Genomic DNA, 18,714 nt, shown 5'->3' with positions numbered 1-18,714 from the left:
TTAATGGATTTTGATGACATTTCCAGATGTTTATCTACCACTAGCATGCTGGCAAGATAGTTCTGTTCTCTCTTGCTGAACATCGTCAGTCACATTATATAATAAATGCAAACTGGTCTCTGGTAATGCCCGTAAAAATGTACTGCTCTCTTGTTATAGTGAGTTATATTTTAGACCTGACTGTTGTCAGTTTTTCTGACACAACACTGTTTACCCTCAAGTCACTTGGCAGTTACCTGAGAACTCAAGCTGCTTACAAAATTTATTGCAACACATCAAAGCCAGTGTAATTAATCATGACACGGCTGAATGGAGAGTGATGGACAAAACAAAAGGGATGAGCAGGATGTGAACATAGTCTGAATCTGCTTCCCTTTCTGATTTCTGGCATGAAGACATTATGGCTCATGTTAGACATACAGTAAGAGAGAGAGAAAAGTGTGTATCTCTGTATTTGGAATTGTTTTATAGTGTTGTGCTTGCTGACAAGTGTGCACAAACTAAAACCAAAAGCATGAACAGCAACCATGTTTAAACAAACATGCTTGCTCAGGGGGGATTTGCTGGGGTTGTCCTCTATAATAATAATAATAATAATGATACAAATAATAATAATAATAGTACAGTCTTTGTAAAATGTCCTGAGATGACTTTTGTTGTGATTTGGCACTATGCAAATAAAACTGAATTGAACAGAATGAATGTGCATGCAGACATGCCCACATCACAAAGTAAATGTAAGCTCACCAAATTGCAGCTTCTTCATGGCAGTGACGTATTTTATCTCTAGAGAGCGTAGGATGGAAAGGGGCTTAGGCCGGCTTGACACCTTTCTTGAAGACTCTACCAGCTTTCTCTCTGGTAAGGAGGTGGGGTTTGGGATAGGAGGGCAAAATCATTATGACCAGAGTGAAAAAAGAGCAGGGTTTAGGCATTCAGAGTGTAACTGTGGCACAGAAGCATAAGTGTGGGAAGAGCTTCCCTTGTGAAAATCTTGCAAGGCCTGCCTGCCACAGGACTATTTATCAGAAGAGTCACATTAAAAAGCAACTGCCTGCAATTTTTGCATTGATCTTTGTTATACAGCCACACATATATACAGATATACAGGCATGCACACAAAGACATACTACAAAAGGCCTGGAGGAAACAATTATAGCAATCTTTACTAGACCTGTGAAAGAGTATGTGTGTGTGTGCGCGCGTGTGTATGTGTGTGTGTGTGTGTGTGTATATATATATATATACATATACACACACACACAGTTATATATATATTTATATATGTGTATAGACACACACATACACATATTAAAAGAGGTCCAATAAACTTTCCCTGATTTATCACAAAGACATATTTAACGAAAAAAAAAAAAAAAAAAACTAGAATCCACAGGAGCCCAAGAAATGTATATAAGAAAACAAGGACCACTGAGATCATCATTTATGTGGATTGTTTATTAAAGACTGGTATATCGATGCTTCAGCGGAATACTTCTCCCCCTCAATCAATACTGTCCTGCTTCTGTCTGGTCATGGCATCTCTCAAAGATATTTCTCAAAGCCTTGACCGATTATACACATGTCTAGACCCTAATGTTGAAATTTCCTCAATACAACTTTGTATGATGTGTAGCTACAGAGGCCTTTATCATATGGATTTCTTTATGAGAAGTGAAATGAAATTGATCTTTATCAGTATCCCCAACCACGCATTCACAGTTCCATCACATCTTATGGCCAACTCGTCACCTAAGTGATCAGTTAGATAGCCAGATGGAGTTGGAAAAAAATAGGTGAATCTTAATATTATGTACTTTGTAGCAACAAAATAATGGGTGAGGTGTAACGTTTCATCATGGGGTGGACATTTTATTGATGGTGCTGCTAGAACAGTCTTCTTTCTTTCTTTATATCCTCATGTACAAAAACAAGCTAAGCTCTGTACTTTGCGCTAATCCTTCAAAGTCTGAATCCTGTGACACAGCTTGAAGAGACTGTCCATCTTTTCCATAGGGCTTGGGAGAGAGCTCAGAGCCTCACAAAGGATACCAAGGATTGTGGACCAGTTTTAGAAATAAATCCTTGCAAGTGCACAGTACATCACTGACCTCAAGGGACCGAGACCACATAAGACATTTGAAGCAACACCTATGGTTGATTTTATCCTCTAGCTTTAGACTTTGGGTCAATTTCAACTTTAAAAACAGGCTAATGGCTTCGTTGATTAAGATTAAATTGTTGGGTTGTGGTTAATCAAAGAGGATGGCATTCAGACCTTTTGATAAACTAAACTTAGAAACTCATTTTCTGTCCTTGAACCAAGAGGGTGAGAGACAGACAACAGATGAGGGTGTGAGCGAAAAAGAGAGAGAGAAAGGGGAGCTAGGCCCTGCGGAAATAATTTTGATCAAGTTGAAAGAAGGGAAATGAAAAATACTGGATGTCTGCCAACAGAGGCTGTTAGTCAGGGCAAGAGCAAGGATGCAAAATATAGTACAGGCTTGTGTTTTGAAAGTTTGCTACAGCTTAACATTTCTGCTCAAAATCCCAACTCAAACACATTCTACATGAAACTGAGTTTATGTGGGCATGGTCCTGATGAAATTATATATTGCTTTGACCCAAGAGTCTTCAGGCTGTGATTGAAATCAAACACTATAGAAAACATGAAATTTACTGCTACAATAAAAATGTGCATTGTAAACATACCCTGGTTGGCCTGGCGTAGGCTGGTAGTAGCAGCGTAGACTATTTCAGCTGTCCTCTGAATGTCAGGCACCAGCAGAGTCAGACCCTCAGGCTCTGGATCTGAGGTGTCTGTCTTCACCACACCTTTACTCTTATCTTTCTTTGACCTGGAACAGAACACACAAATATACATTCAGCCATAGTGGAGTATTGGGTGCTGTTTGATAACCTGAATTTCAGAAATCCATTCTTTTCTCTAGAAGGTATGGCTTACTGTTGTATCATTGTAGCATTCTCCAGTGATTAGATCAAACACATTTAACTAGAGCCAACCACCCAACAATAGCTGTAGCAGTATTAAAACAAGAAGGGAGGTGTGAAGACAGGAACGTTCTGACTGACAGAAACATCGCTGGGATAAAAAGGAATGATTAAACAACTAGTATAAGATCTAAAGAACTGCACTAGTGATTTTTCACATTTAAGTTAAATAACTACCATTAATTTAGAACTTATTTTAGTGCCAGTCATTCACCAAGCCATATTTCAGGTTGTCTAATATTCTGCAGAAGTCGGTAAACTTTCAAAACTAAACTTTAAGGTGACAAACCCACATTAAAATTCAGGGTTTGGTTTCAGTATATCCCATTTATAGCAAACTATTCCGTTATTACCTGCATAGTATGGCATGTGTTACAACTGTAGGACTGGCCTGGTGCTCTGCTTTGACCTGATGACATAGTGGTAATGTCAATGTCTTCTTGCCCTCTTCATCAATGCCCCCCTCATTATCCTCTGGCTCAAACTCATATGGTACTGCTGTTGCTCTGCAGAAACTCTCTTCTCATTAGAGCTCTTTATTTTCATATGTTCCTCCTGACATTTACTTTTGAAAGTGTCACTACTGTGCAGTTACATCTTTGCTAACTACTTTGTTTACTAAGTAGCATGCAGACTTTCCAATTCTGATCATTCAATGAGAGAGTATATTTGAAAAAATCTTGCAACATATGCACAGCAATCCCCCCCCCATTTATAATGTTTCATTATAATGCATTAGCTATATTAAGCAAGTTTCAAAGCTCTGAGTTCATTTTGATAATGTACTAAGGTGAACTAAAACCAATGAGTTCCTGTAAGGTAGGAAACTTGTTTAAAATGAGTATATATGTAGGTAATTTTTCACTTCCTCTCCAGAAAAATTACAGCCTCAACTGCCTTCTGCTTTTTGGTGAACTTGCCATTTCCTCTCCTGCGATTTACAATCTGGGGCACTGTCCTTGTATTTTTCAGTGGATAAAGTGGAGGTTTTTTTCCCCTATGTGAAAAGTTGCTTTCAGTGCAGTCTAAAGTTTGACTTTTGGGGTAAACTGGAGAAGGTCAAAACCGCTTTTGCTAGTCTGGCAATACCAACATACAGGCCTAATTGGGACTCAATTTAACAAAAGAAAAACATAAAACTTGCCACAAAGCAAGATACCCTAAACTAGAATTACTCCATGGTAGTATGCCTCTGCCAACCAGTAACATTCACAGGAAAGAGAGACGAGAAGTCACTGACTTTGACCTTTGACTACCAAAATCTAATCAGTTCATCCTTGAGCCTAAGCGGATGTTTTTGCCAAATTTGAAGAAATTCTCTCAAGGTGTTCCTGACATACTGTGTTCAAAAGAATGGGGCAGCTGGATGTACAGACAACCGGAAAACATAATGTCTCTGGCTGTCTATCCCTGGGGCAGAGGCGTAAAAAACATTATGTGGGGTAATGTCAATTGGAGGTAGGTACTGGGATTTTCAGATACACCACAAACCAACACTAAGGTTGGTCTGTGGCACATGATAGCTCTGACAACAAATTAATGTGAGCCTGGTCTATTTATGGTCAGTGGGCCATGAAGGTGAATGCTCCAGAACCAAGAGTAACAGTCAGATGGCTACAAATCCACTTAAAAAAAACTGTTATATTGTTGCTTTCACTGCTTTTTTTTTTTTTTTTTACAGTTTTGTCTAGATAAGTGATTTCCTCCAAAGGGTCAACAGATCTTCTTGAAGAGGCAGTCAGTGAAGCAGGACATTGCAAAAAACTTTGACAAATGACATCTTTTTTTGTCAAGACACTTTACAATATATATCCTAGATACTGCACTGGCTAGCAGCTGAGAGTCTCTTCAAAACAAAACCATCAATGCCAGTAACCCAGATACAGGAGGAGTTTGGGGAGGCTATGGAGACTTTCAGTTGACCTCAAAAAAGTTCTGGCAAACTGTCAGCCAGTTCAGGAAAGAAAAGCAGGGCTTTTACAGTATGAGAGAAGAACTGCTAACACTTGTGATATTGTTGGGTGGCAGATAAAACACTATGAGGAACTCCTGACCCCAACCAGCATGCCATCTGGGAAGAGAGGTGTGTTGGTTGGGGAGGCAAAAAAAGGCTTTACTTGACTCAAGATACTGTAAGACGCAGAAAACTGAAAAATGGAACAGGAAACAAAACAAAAATAGCAAAGTAAACTTTCAAGAGGTGGAAATGAAAGTTTAATATGGGGGTTTGGCTCCTTAAAATCTCTTAAATCGAATGCTTTTTCCTAATCCATAAGCCGTATGGACAAATGGTATCAAAGTTAACCATATGCAGCACAGTATACAATCAGCTGACATGCTTGAAAACCTTAAGTTCATTTCTTATACACTAAATGCCTTTAATTAATGACAAATGGTTTTATTTTCAGTTATGCACTACAGACCTAGCTTTTGTTTGTATACTTAAAGAGACATACATACACACAAGACCAAAAGAAGGAGGGAGCAGGGATGGAGAAATCTCTGTTCGTGAAAACCAAGCTGTGGCTGCAGACAAACTTTATATTTTTACACTGACTATATTGCCTGATTAAATGAATCAAAATATAGGCTAATGACAACCGCTGTGGACGTGAGATCTGACTGACATTTTAAAGTATGTTATGAGAGAGCTAGTGGCCATTGGATCATCTGTCAGAAATTGCTGGTGATTGTTGACATTAAAACAATATGAAAACAGAGGATTGCAAAACTATACCTTAAACTAAGATAAAAAATAAAACTACTACTTACAATGCAAAAGGTGTGGCTTGTAGTGAGAAACCTAAAAAGAATTATCACCTGAATCTGCAGCTCCCCTCGGCTTTACAAATCTTTATAGCAAGTTTTAGCTCATTGATTAACTGTCCAGCTTGTAAATGTACGGTTTTGGTTCTCTCTCTCCACTCGTGTGGTGTTGTTTCCAGCTGCCCAATGCAGACTTCATCTGTTCAGAACCAGAGGACAGAAACTAGCTGGCGAACACAGCAGAGCTAAAGAACCAGACAGTTCTCTGAGGAGTTGGTAGAGATGAAAAACAGAGCTAAAAGGGTAAATACTGGGCTTGTGTTCCGCAGGTGGACACAACACCATTCCAAATTAATGACAAATCCACTCTAACAAGTGGATGCCATACACTCAACTTAAGGTAATGATACCATATGTTAGAAATTCATGGATGGATGGATGGATGGATGGATTCATTGCAAGTTTTTGCCTATTGGCAAATTTATTATGTGAGAACAGCAGTCACATAGGCGTCCTCATCCCAGAATCCCCAGCTATAGATAATGACGATGTCCCCATCCTTTGAATCTGTACTGTTCCTGTCTGACTGCCTGTTTGTTGAACTGAAGTACATCAGACAGGCTAACACCAGACTAGCTGAGAGAATGCTAAGTGATCAGCCTCCCTGACTGGCCATTTGCCCTCAGGCTCTTCTTTCATTAAAGCTTCTGTGTGTTAGTTGTGAGATCAAGTGCACCTGTGTGTTTCAAGGTTTCTAAGCCTCAGAAATCCTGATGTGTGTGCACACAAATACACATAAAACACCAATGTTATACCTGTGACTATACAATGCTGTTACCAAGCCTAATATCATCAAAATACATTAGACACTCGCTGTGTTCCAGAAAATAAAAGGAATGCATTATCCACTTTTTAAACTTATTTACTAGTGTCCTGAGCTACTCTGCAGCAGCAGGGTCACGGTTGAAAAAGGCAGCTTTAAATTATTCAGTTTTGATCTAACATCTGTTCCAATTGTGATCTTTTGTTTAATAAGATCTTTGTGCCGCAGCACAGACATCATTTAACAGATATAGGAAAAATGTAATTACAGAGCATAAAGTATGTTGAGGATAGAGCTCAAGGTGTCAAGCTGTTCTGCTGTCAAACACATCTACCTTGAACCATCGCCATTGATTTAAATGTGTACTGCCAACTCCTCTATCACATAGGATAATGTAAACCTCACATTAAGGCTCTTGCTAAACAATTGTTCAATATTAGAAACAGCTGGCACTTTATCCAAACCATAAATGAACTCTACTGACCGGTGACACCCAAATTTTCCCTGTAGTGCCACCAAGAAATCAAGCTTTTCATTTATCCTGTGAGTTACACAGAAAGTAATCCCTGCACATTGTATTGTTTTGTGGACTCAGTTCTGAATGGATACAACTGCCATTTCTAGCCATCATTATACAGTGAACCACCCATGATCTATATGATCTATGAAACCATGGTCATAGATTTTTCTGAAAATTAAATCAAGAATCAAAAACTGAAATCTCTTACTCTCAAAACTATTTCAATCATCGGCCCAATTCATCTTCGAGATGGATTGGTTAGAAATTTGGATAACTGGTTGAGTTCCCAGAAGATGAATCCTAATGACTTTGGGGACCTGCTGACTTTTTCTTCTAGAGCTACTATGGAATTCATATTTGTGGTTTTGAGTGAAAAATTTCAACAAGTGTAGATTAATTAGCTTTAAATATGGTACATACATTCATGTTCTGCTCATGATGAACTCTTAATGACTTTAGTGAATTTCAGACTTCTCATCCAGCACCATCATTGGGTCAAGAATTGTATTTGTTCAGTACTGTCTTTATTTATTTATGACCAAAAAGCAATGGCATTCTTATTGGGATTTTCCATTTATTCCTAATCAGCAAATGTTAGCACAGACACACACTAAACTAAAATTGTGACTGTGGTAAAGCTTACACATGCTTAACATCAACGTGGTGATGTTAGCACTAAAGTCTCACAATGCTGCCCAAAGGCTTGAGGCTCTTAGGCCTGAAAGATACAGTACTTCATGCAAGTACTGTACACAAAAGCAAATGACAATGCCTGGCCCGGCTGACACAAAGGAATGAGTACAGTGGTACAAACACAAGCTGTTTCAGCTGCATTCCTGTCTGAATGAAGAGTACTTGTATGAAGTACAGTGTGTTTTGGGCCTTAGTTTTTCTTTTTATATGACTTTGGTATCAGTTTCACAAAGTACTGATTCATTTACTGTATTAACCAAAAAAGTCATTCTTGCTAGGTTATTCAGGAAATTGTGACCTCCTCAGGGGATTTACTATACTTTGAGCATACTGGTGTTGTGTTATAAACATACACCACCATGTAGGCTATTATTTCTGGCACATATTACTGTGGATATTGGTAACTGCTCTATCCATATCACCCATGTCTAATTTCAAGTGATACGGTGTCGCTTGGATATCAGAGACATTCTTGTTACTATTCTTGTAAGGTATATCCTAACCTTTTAAAAGATGAATGTTGTCTACAAATTGTTCACTAGCTGAATTACACATTTCTCTTTGGGCCCATTAACAGAGATAATCTTTTTCACTTGTTAATGAGGCACATTTAATATTTTGATATTCTGATAAAAATAATCCATCATGTAGTAGCTACAAACATAAAAGCTAATTATATTGTAAGTTTAAAGCTTTCAGTGGTCAAAACTGTTGCCTGAGCTATGTTACAGCATCACTGATCCACTGCTGTCTCACTGACTTGTCAGGAACTATACTGTTTTCTTTATGAGGCAAATAAAAAAAAACAATGCTACCACAGGATGGCTGCTACTATTTTCATGACAGGCAAGTTCTAAAAATACCATTAGATACTAAATTCATAATAACGCACTTTGCCATGAATTTATGTTAACAAGAAGCTTGCAACAGTTGTGAGTAAGGCAGATGAGCTCACACAACATGTTGTGGCCACATATTTTAGCTTGTTTGTGTGTATGTATGCCTACACGTATATACATACTGTATGTACATATATGCACATAGTCATGTCACAGAGTACTCAGACCCCTTCACTTTTTTCACATTTTCTTAATTTACAGCCTTATGCTAAAATCATTTCAACATTTTTTTCTCTCAATCTACACTCAATACTCTAATAACAAAACAAAAACAGAAGTTTAGAAATTTTTGCATATTTATAAAGCAGCTAATGGAATTTATAAAGATGGAATTTAACCTGCTAGGTGATCCCTGAAAGAGGCGTGTTTTATATAAACTTTACATACATTTTTTGTTGACATTTTTAATCACAGGACTTGAACTCCTTAAAAAAACTGCAAAGTTTTGACTGGAAGTATACCTATACCCAGAGTGTATTTCAGTCTCATGTGTAAACAGGGCTGTAGATACAAACACTTCCAGTTCATGATATCGAAAAGAGGTGGAGTGCATTTTCTAGAACGGTGGGATCATGGCTAGATCAAAGTATGAACATGTATAAAGTCATCCACCACCCTGTAGAGGGACTTCACAAAGTTAAAGTCAGTTAAAGTATGTCTAACTATTAATTTTGATGTAATACCGTAATTTCCGGACTATAAGCCGCACCCACTAAATGTAAGACGAAAAAAAAAGTTGTACATAGCCACAGGTGTCCACGTTGTAACACGTGATATTTCGACAGCCAGATCGATCGCCTGTAACTTGAAGCGGCATCATATGCATTTCGTCGTGTGTTGTCCATGATGAGGGTGTGTGCATGAAGCGACAAAAGTAGCGGCTTATAGTGTGGAAAGTACGGTAGTTAATATTTGTATTCTAATATTAAAATTCTGAAGCCTGAAAAAACAAATTCCACTAAGCCCCACTATGTTATATGCATTTTGTCATCTCACCTGAGGCGATTGGTGTATGTGTCCACACATGTCTTCATCTTGGCCAGCAGCATACCAACAGAAGTCTGTCCCTCAGAGCGTTCTTCATCCTCTTCCTCCTCATCCTGAGCAGGGTCTCCTGACAGAGGCAGCAGCAGAGGGACCAGGGCTGTGCAGGTGGAAATGGCCCTCAGCAGTTCCAGTAGTGCCCGATATAAAGGCACATGGCGTGCCATATCCAGAACTGCAGAGAGATAAGGATACAAAGTGTTAAGATGACGCAGGAGCCAAAGAGAGAGTGCTTCTATTTTCTTTCTAACACAGATCCCTATTGTACCATGTGCACATCTGTTTATTTTGGCTAGTGAACATAGATATACATAGCCCTGATCCATGACTGTCAGACTACTGTATGTATTATGGTCCTGCATATCTATTTTAAAGTGAAATTTTAGTCACTGACTGGTTCAAAAAATTCATTATGAAAACAATACTGCAAATACAAACTGACTGGAAGTTAATGAAAAAAAAAAAAAAATATTGTCTAGTACAGTCTTGTGCATCCAATGCTGCCAACAGTGGCCAGAGGCTACATCACAGCAGTAGCATAAAAATAAATATAGAAAACAAAACAAACAAAAACAGTGGTCTCCTTTCATTTTGCACCTGCCTAACATTGTCATTCTCAGGGCAACACACAAGTTTATTTTTTAGCATTATTCTCATAATCTACCTTATGAGCCATTCAGTGGCAAACAGGAGCTACAAAACAGACTCTTGTAAGGAATTGTAAAACCAACAGTGCATTTGGCCTTGTTCAGAAACAAACATCATTATTTGGTTTAGGAAACACTTTCATCACAAGTACTCAGATAATAATTAGCTAGCTTTGGGGTGACAATGTGATCTGACCAAAGTAAAGCATTATACTTTTTTAAACTAAAAATAACTTTACTTATTCTAGCCTGGACAAAGTGATGGACTGACAGTCCAGCACTGCACAGAGCTAATTCTAGAGTAGCTAAAAACACTGAAGTACTAAATGAATTCACATCCTTGGAGTTGTATTTGAAAAACCTGATTATTCTGAAATAATACAAGAGTGAGAGAAGAGAGGTTTAGCAACAAGCGTCGAAAAGAGGTTGCATAAAGCAAAATGAGAAAATAAAAAAATGTTAAAGGCTCAGTGTTGGGTTCATTTTCAGCCGCTGGGTGTCACTTGCATCAACCAGCACTCATACAAAAGCCAAACAGAATGTTCTGTTGAGAGTGAAATATAGTAGGCATCGAGAGATTGACTGTATCATTTTCTGAGGCAGTATTTAGTGTGTGTGGAAGTACTTGTACTTGCTGTCAAGTGTCAGCATCAAAATAAAGGGAACAGCTCTTGTTTGTGGCTTCCAGACTGTTTTACATTTATATTGAAACTCCCAGCTTCCTACTGTCCTTCTTCCAGAGTCTGAACAACACTGACCTCCCCAGGCTTTAATCTGCTCTCAAATCCAACAAGCAGTGTCTCTGGATGGCACCATGGAATCCAAATCTCTTCTAGATGTATCAATGTAATTATTATGAGCATTTGTGTGTAACTCATCAGAATTCCTCCTCCTGCTTTGTGCCAATGTCAGACTTGTTTTCCCCTCTACCGTGGGGTAATAAATGCCAAGCAGACTCGACAGAAAGAGAAAAAAAAAAAACAAAAAGGAAGGAACAGGACATCCACAAACACTTTTTAGATTCATGCCAAAAGGGTAATAAACAAAGGTATAAAGAAAAGGACACTGCTGAGTGCCAGTGACAAAATGTAGAATGAGCTTGGGTCTCCTGACCACACAGCCTTAATTCTCCTGTTTGCTACAGTACCACAGGCAGCAGAAAAATTTATGAAGGACAAACATTTTATCACAAGAGCTTTATCATATATCAACTTTATCATGGGTAAATAAACTAAAGAATTTGCTATTTAAACAATTTCTTTGTTTTACTTTATAATAAAATTTTTAAGGTATTTTTACAGTATGACAAACGTCAGTGGCCCAGACTTGAACTGCTGACATTGCACACACACTGCCTGGTGTACCGCAGTGTAACCATTCGGCTATCAGGGTGCCCCAAACAACTATTTCTCATAATATTTACACTCATGTTAGTTTATTTTAGACAGGATAGCTGTGTTACAACTTGGATCGGGCAGCATATTTCCATCTGAACCCAACCTGTGTCCACGACTGTGGCATCTGAACCCGACAGATGACACACTAGTCAGCTTTTCGGCTGATTCAACATGTAGAATCATTGTCAGCTCACTGGGCCTCGTCAGAGAGGGAGAGACCACTCTGATTGGCTGTTAAGCTTAGCGAATCAATGCACAAGAAGAGAACGGTTCGCGGAAAGACCCTTCAACCTGTCGCTGCAGTATCTGTGATTTCACCTATTTAGTGCGGTTTCTCCTTGTTTTTCACCTCCACAGCCTCCTTTCTTCTTCCACAACCAAAAAACCAAGGGCAGAGAATGGCAGGGCCATTTGCAACTTAGACATATTCTTGATTAGAAACAGCTATATACAGGAGCTGTTATGAATGAGAGCTGCTTTGTTAAAACTTACACTTCTGCATTCTAGCTCTCATTCTTTCCCTTTCTGAATCCATCCATAGGGCACGAGGGGTCACTGAATGGTTTGGAGAGTATGAAGATGATGTGAATCGTAAGCTGTGGCCTTCCCAGTCACCACATCTCAACCCAGTTGAATACCTATGGAAGATTATGGAGTGACGTGCTAGACAGCGTCTCCACCATCATTATCAAAACACCAAATGAGGGAATATGTTTTGGAAGGATGGTGTTCATCCCTCCAGTAGAGTTCAGAGACGTGGAGAGTCAATGCCAAGGTGCACTGAAGCTGTTCTGGCGGCACGTGAAGGCCCAACACCTTACTGAGACATTGTTGGTTTTTCCTTTAATTTGTCTTTGTTCTGATGTTAGGTCTACCTATACTGTGTAGGGTCCAATAAAAATAAAAGATATAAATGCCATTTGGACTTCCTTTCTCACCTCTACATGGACAAAAGCTTTTAATGGCCAAATGGTTCAAGCCTGGAAACAGCATGGCTAACCAGACAGAGGTTCCACGCTGCTATTAAATGCCAAACAGAAATTCTAATTGACCCCAAAACCCTGTTGTCCACTCATAGCTCCTGCCTTACTTTTCATCCAATTTAGGGTCTCTTCTGTCAAGCAGTGCCTTGTGAAGATGGGAAGATTCCTGTAATTACAGCTGACAGAATGACATTTGGTTTTTGGAAGGATGTAAGAGGCTGTATCCACACAGTGAACAGAGGAAAAGAACTTGTTTAGAAAGCGACACCTCTGTGCTGTTAATTACTTAATGATAGTGAGCTCAAATGTGAGAAAACTTGTGATGTGAAGACAATGTAACCATACTCGTCTTTGACAGACAAGCACAGCCTATTTTAGAAAGCAGAACGTCAGTATAAGCCAAATGCTTCAAAACTCCAAACTGTTAACGAAATTCCTTCAACCAAAAAAATACAACACAAAATAGATGGGTTTTCTTCCTTTAAGGGAACATCAACCTGACCAGTGTTTGATTATTTATTGTTGTGTCTTGTTGTTTTTCTTTTCTTTTCTCTCTCCTCTATCCACTCACCCCAACTGGTCAAGGCAGAAGGCCGCCCACCAAGAGCCGGGGTCTGTCAGGGCTTTCTTCTGTTAAAGGGAGTTTTTCCTCCTTGCTGTCACCAAGTGCTGCTCAAGGGGGATTTGTTGGGTTTTTCTTAATATTAAGGTCTAGACCTTACTAACAAGTAAGTACCCTGAGATGACTTTTGTCATTTGGCTGACTGAACTGAATCGAATCACTTCAGAGCAGCACCTAATTTAGCTCCTGGGACCGGGGCCCATTTCTAATGAGGCTAGCTGAGATGCATAGAAGTTTGCAAGTGTAGCATCCACACACTTTATAATTACCCTTAATTGGCAGGGGCTACAATTGTGTGTGGGGGTGTGATCATAAAGAGAGGCCATCCTAGAATCAAGTAAATTTGTTCATAAAACAGCTCAAAATTTCCTAAGGCAATGCTGCAATTATTCAGGAAAACTGTAGAAACCGCTATGTTGCTATTTACTTAACCTATTACAAATTGAACGAGGCCACAAATTTAAAAGGTTAAAACTGTGTGGACATTATAGCTCTTATAAAGAATAAATTTATAGAAAACCAAAAGAAATGACTAGACAATGTGAAAGTGATCACTCCCAATGTGAAAACCACCAAAATTATGTTGAGACAGACCTATCCCAAGAACTACTGGATAAATTGTCATAGCATTTTGTACAGACATACATTGTTTCGAAAACACAATTATCAATGACTTTATAGCATACAAATACATTTAACTACTATGGTGAATATGGATACATATTAAACCTGACAAATGCCATGCTAACATTGTCACTGAGAAAAATGTTGCATGCTGACATTAGCACTTAGCTTAATGCATGCTAAGTACAGCCTCTCATTGCTGGTTGCCACTAGAGCAGCTGTAGACTCTGGCTGCATGTTAAGAAAGAACGTAAAGCAGATTTGAGAGAATTTAGATTCATTAAGTAGCCAAAAACATGACACCAAATGAATGCCAATGTTGCTGCCTGTCTGAAACTATGCTCTAATGTTTGTTATAGCACCTCTGTAAGACCATATCAGGGCTCTGGGTATGTCATCTGGTTCTTCTGTCCCCAAGTGAAAAAAAATATTAATAAAAATACATATAAAATGAATGCAACTTTAAGAGAACAGCCTACTGCACATGATCTATCCTCATTATTAAATACACACTGTTGCATTTGCTTGTGACCATGCTAGCAGAATGGTAATGTACTGGCAATAATCCACTGAAACAGATATGATAGCCAGTTATCTGTTATTAAAACCTGCATATTTACTATAATGCTCAATAAAAAGACAAAAAACTATAAACTGGTCAACCCTGAGCCTCAACTCATGGATTAACAGGCACACCTGTGCATAGGCTGGTTGCTGCTACAGTATAAAGGATGGGTGTCTGTTGACTTCCCAAGGGGAAGAAGGCATTGAAAATGCGGGTCACATTGAGTGGGTGGTTCATATTCTGACTCAAGATCATGACTGGATGGTGTCAGGGTCTGACTCCTCTAGGCCAATGGAATAGAGGGGATAGCCACTGAAACAGGAAGGCTCTGACATGCCTCCACCAACACAGTCTGCCTCAGTGGACACTGTTAAAAATGTGGCCTGAAGCTCTGCACTATTTCAAAGGACAGAAGAAACAGTGGCTGTATTTTTGTGCATAAAAGAACAAAATTATGGAACAAACTACTCAAATAACTTAGTTTTGAGTTGACATACATTGCGTGGACATCTTAATTGGGTTAGAATGAGTAAGTCAAGCTCTGAGGGGAGGAAAAACTAATTCAATCAGATCCTTTTGGAAATGGTAATTTGGATCCTTTTGAATTATCTGCACAGAACAGCTGTTGGTTTGAAAATCTTCTATCAACACTGGACCCCATTAACAGACCATTCTCAAGAACAAATTGCTTATTAAAACCCACTTATGTAGTCTTTACAAAGACACATTTGAGTGCTGAAATAATGAATAATGCATTTTCTTTGATTCCGCAATTGTATAAGATTTAAACTACAATAACATTTATCAAAGTTTTTTTTAAATTGTTGCCTTTATTTTACAAAGAGACCTCTAAAGGGTGTAGCCTGCCTCTCACCCAGTGTCAGCTGGGATTGGCTCTAGCCCCCCACAACCATCTACAGGATAGGTAGTATAGATAATGAATGGATAGATGGATTTTACAAAGCATTAAGAACTTTCGGCTTTTCCCGTTTAGGGGTCGCCACAGCAAATCGTCGCACTGACGACTCCCATGTTGACATTTGGACACGTGTTTTACGCCGGATGCCCTTCCTGACGTAACCCTGATTCAAACCCACTAGCCTACCAGGGACGGCTGGATTTTACAAAGCGTTATATTTTAAAATTAAACACTACACTAAAATGTACACCAAGCAATTAATTGCGTGGGACCTGGGTATGCTGACATATTCTCAGCTGATGGCACAACTGAGCGCTGTATATGGCTCTAATATGCTGGCCTGTCCTCTGCTAGTCAGCGTCTCTGTGTTTGTTTTGTTGCCTCAGATTTGAGATCAAACCATTTTGCCCTTTTCCTGATACAGACTTTACTGAATGAGCAAGAGCATCCTGTGCATGGTTTATTTTATAACCACTATTAAAGCTACTAAATATGGCAGCTCATTGATTGTTCTCCACTTCATAACTACTCAAGATTGCCTTTGGTTTGGAATTTGTTGCTCTACCATCTTTACATTTTCGTTGTAGCATTCCTGGTTTTCTCAAGTTTTCTTTTTGATTTCTGTGTGAGATTTCTGGTTTGCTTTCCTGAACACTAGTACTCTATGAACAGCAGGTAAAATAAGGACCTGAGGCAACTTTGTTCCTTCCTGCACAAAGGTACTCGTCTAACAGAGCAAATTTTATTAATCCTGATACTGTCAAATTGAGCATAACAAGTATCACGACAAAGCAGTGCAATCATTTAAAATGATTGAGCATATATCACAGCTATTTTAGAAATTACACCTTTTTGTTAAATCAGTTACTAATTTTTAAGATGCATACACAGAAAACACCTGTTACATTTTCAGAACTGATGAAGCCTCTTGCATGAGAGGTGAAACGTCTTCGACCTAGAAATCTAAGTCCAGGTGATTTTTTTCTAAGTTTTTTCAGTTTACAATGACCTGGATGACTGAGAATCTGCACAGACCTGTTACATTTTGTGGTCACTATCTTTATTACATTGTTGGCAGATTAAATTATTAGCTTTTATTACATTTTTTTTATCACATTGTGTGGAGTTAATACATTATCTGCACTTATTACGTTAGGAGTTTTTACACACCTTTTCGGTCACATGTGGAGGCACATACTTGTTGAACCACTCTGCGCTGGATGCCATTTTCATTTCCCCAGAATTAGCATTAATCCTACAACACGTTTTCCTCGAGAAAAATCCTTAAGCCTACTGTTCATTTTGGAATTCTCTCCAATAAGCTTTACTTTTCATTTGTTTCCACTAAGGTATAATATGAATGAACTCTTAGGGTTCAAGAATAGTAAGTATTGTATTCTGAGTATGCCATTTTCAAGCTTGTGCACAAGAAAGCAGGTAAATGTTAAGGATTGATGAAAAGTACTAAACCAACTAATTTGAATGTAAGATAAATAAAATGACAAAAATAAAAGGATTACTGCACTTACATAACAGTCCTTTTTCTTGGTGCTGGACCCAAAACCCAATGAAGCATTAAAAACCATGCTATAGTTAACCCTGAGCTGTGGGATTTAGTGAGTGTGACATTTTTTTCCTTACAAAAAGATCTAAAGTGGGTGGCTCAGAGTAAAAATGTATGGCACCTTTACTTGTGTACTGTGCCACAGTACGTTACTCCTATCTCAAGATTCAAGATATTTACCGGTATTTGCCATTTATGCATAAACAGACAGTCTAGGCATATAGGAATTCTTGTGCAGGGATCTCCTGGAGTCAAGTAAAGAGTTTAAAGCCAAAAAAAAAAAAACACAAACACCTAGTTTAAATATCAAATTACCCAAGAATACAAAAGAGTACAAAATACACGAAAAACAAGAATGCCCAAGAAAACAAAATAATATATGAAATGATAAAATTGTGGATACAAGAATAGGATAACAGGTAAAATGGGCAGTTTCAAATATTGCAGAACTGTATATGGTGTTCTAGTTAGTAGGGTAATGAGGGGTTATTGCACAGGCTTGGTGATGAAAACTAAAGCATGTGACTGACAAATCCTGTCAAATTATTCAGTTTGCTTGTTCTAATACCACTTCTATCATCTATAGACTTGACCATGGGGTCAGTTTTATATAGGATGCATGAAACGAACATTTCAAAATCAAATCAAATGAAAGTTTATTTATATAGCACTTTTCTAAACACAATGTTGCAAAGTGCTGCACAGGATACAACCATAAGGTAAAAGTAGGATAAAACAAGCTGTCAGTAGTAAATCTTAACTTTAATTAATATGCAGCTATTCTGATAATTAACCATTTTGAGTAATTTATTCTCTTTTTTTGTTTGTTTTTGATTTTTATGGCAATATCTAGGTTTTGGACTGTTGGTCAGACACAACAGTACATCTGAAGATGTTACCTTGGGCTCTGGTCTTAAAGGCCTTTCAACTTCTATGTGAATAAACCACTTTTTCTTAATCTTTTATAGGCATCCATCCCTTTCATATGGATAGTAGGTACTGTATGAACAGGGGTGGGTTGCATATACTGTATACCATGAGGTACAATACAGGAGTACTGTGATAGTTAAAATTAATTAAAGCCTTAAAATACCAATTTATTTCAAATCTGACATTTAAAAAAAAAATTTAATCAAAGTAGGCTCTTGAAGAGAAGCTATATCCTACTGTGTTGCTTGTGACCGATTCATGGCTGTGACAATAAGAACATGCATAAAGAGAAAGACAAATGGCATTAAAGGATCCATCAAAATAAGCATAAACAGATGTTTTGTCTCCATTTGTTACTTAAACCTGCTTAAGTCATTGTAAATTCTGAGGTATGTTTAGTGTACTGTTTAATGAATTTTGAATGAATTTTAGTGATATCTGTTTAACAGGTGCCACCTAACCAGAGGTGTATCTTGTACATACAGTATATACAGTGGATATAAAAAGTCTACACACCTCTGTTAAAATGCTAGGTTTCTGTGATGTAAAAAAACGAGACCAAGATAAATAATTCCAGAACTTTAGCCACCTTTAATGTGACCTATAACTTGTACAACTCAATTGAAAACAAACTGAAATCTGTTTTTCAGTGGGAAGTAAAAATAAAAAAACTAAAATAATGTGGTTGCATTAGTGTGCACACCCT

At 38.2% G+C, this 18,714-nt stretch overlaps 1 protein-coding gene across 3 annotated transcripts in view; it reads right to left on the bottom strand.

Moving 5' to 3' along the window:
• birc6 (baculoviral IAP repeat containing 6) overlaps window positions 1–18,714 on the bottom strand; it is a 164,503-nt gene that overhangs the window by 26,398 nt on the left and 119,391 nt on the right. For all 3 annotated transcript variants that reach the window (XM_020599885.1, XM_020599888.1, XM_020599886.1), the window contains 3 exons: window positions 9,710–9,932; window positions 2,713–2,858; window positions 748–858 (listed from right to left, as the gene is read on the bottom strand). In XM_020599885.1, coding sequence (XP_020455541.1) covers window positions 748–858; window positions 2,713–2,858; window positions 9,710–9,932 — 480 coding nt within the window. The remainder of the gene's footprint in view (window positions 1–747; window positions 859–2,712; window positions 2,859–9,709; window positions 9,933–18,714) is intronic.

Source organism: Monopterus albus, unplaced genomic scaffold (genome assembly GCF_001952655.1).
Source record: "Monopterus albus unplaced genomic scaffold, M_albus_1.0 scaffold43.1, whole genome shotgun sequence".
Taxonomy (NCBI): domain Eukaryota; kingdom Metazoa; phylum Chordata; class Actinopteri; order Synbranchiformes; family Synbranchidae; genus Monopterus; species Monopterus albus.
Note: the sequence above shows the minus strand (reverse complement) of the source record. Positions and strands in the feature narration are given on the sequence as shown.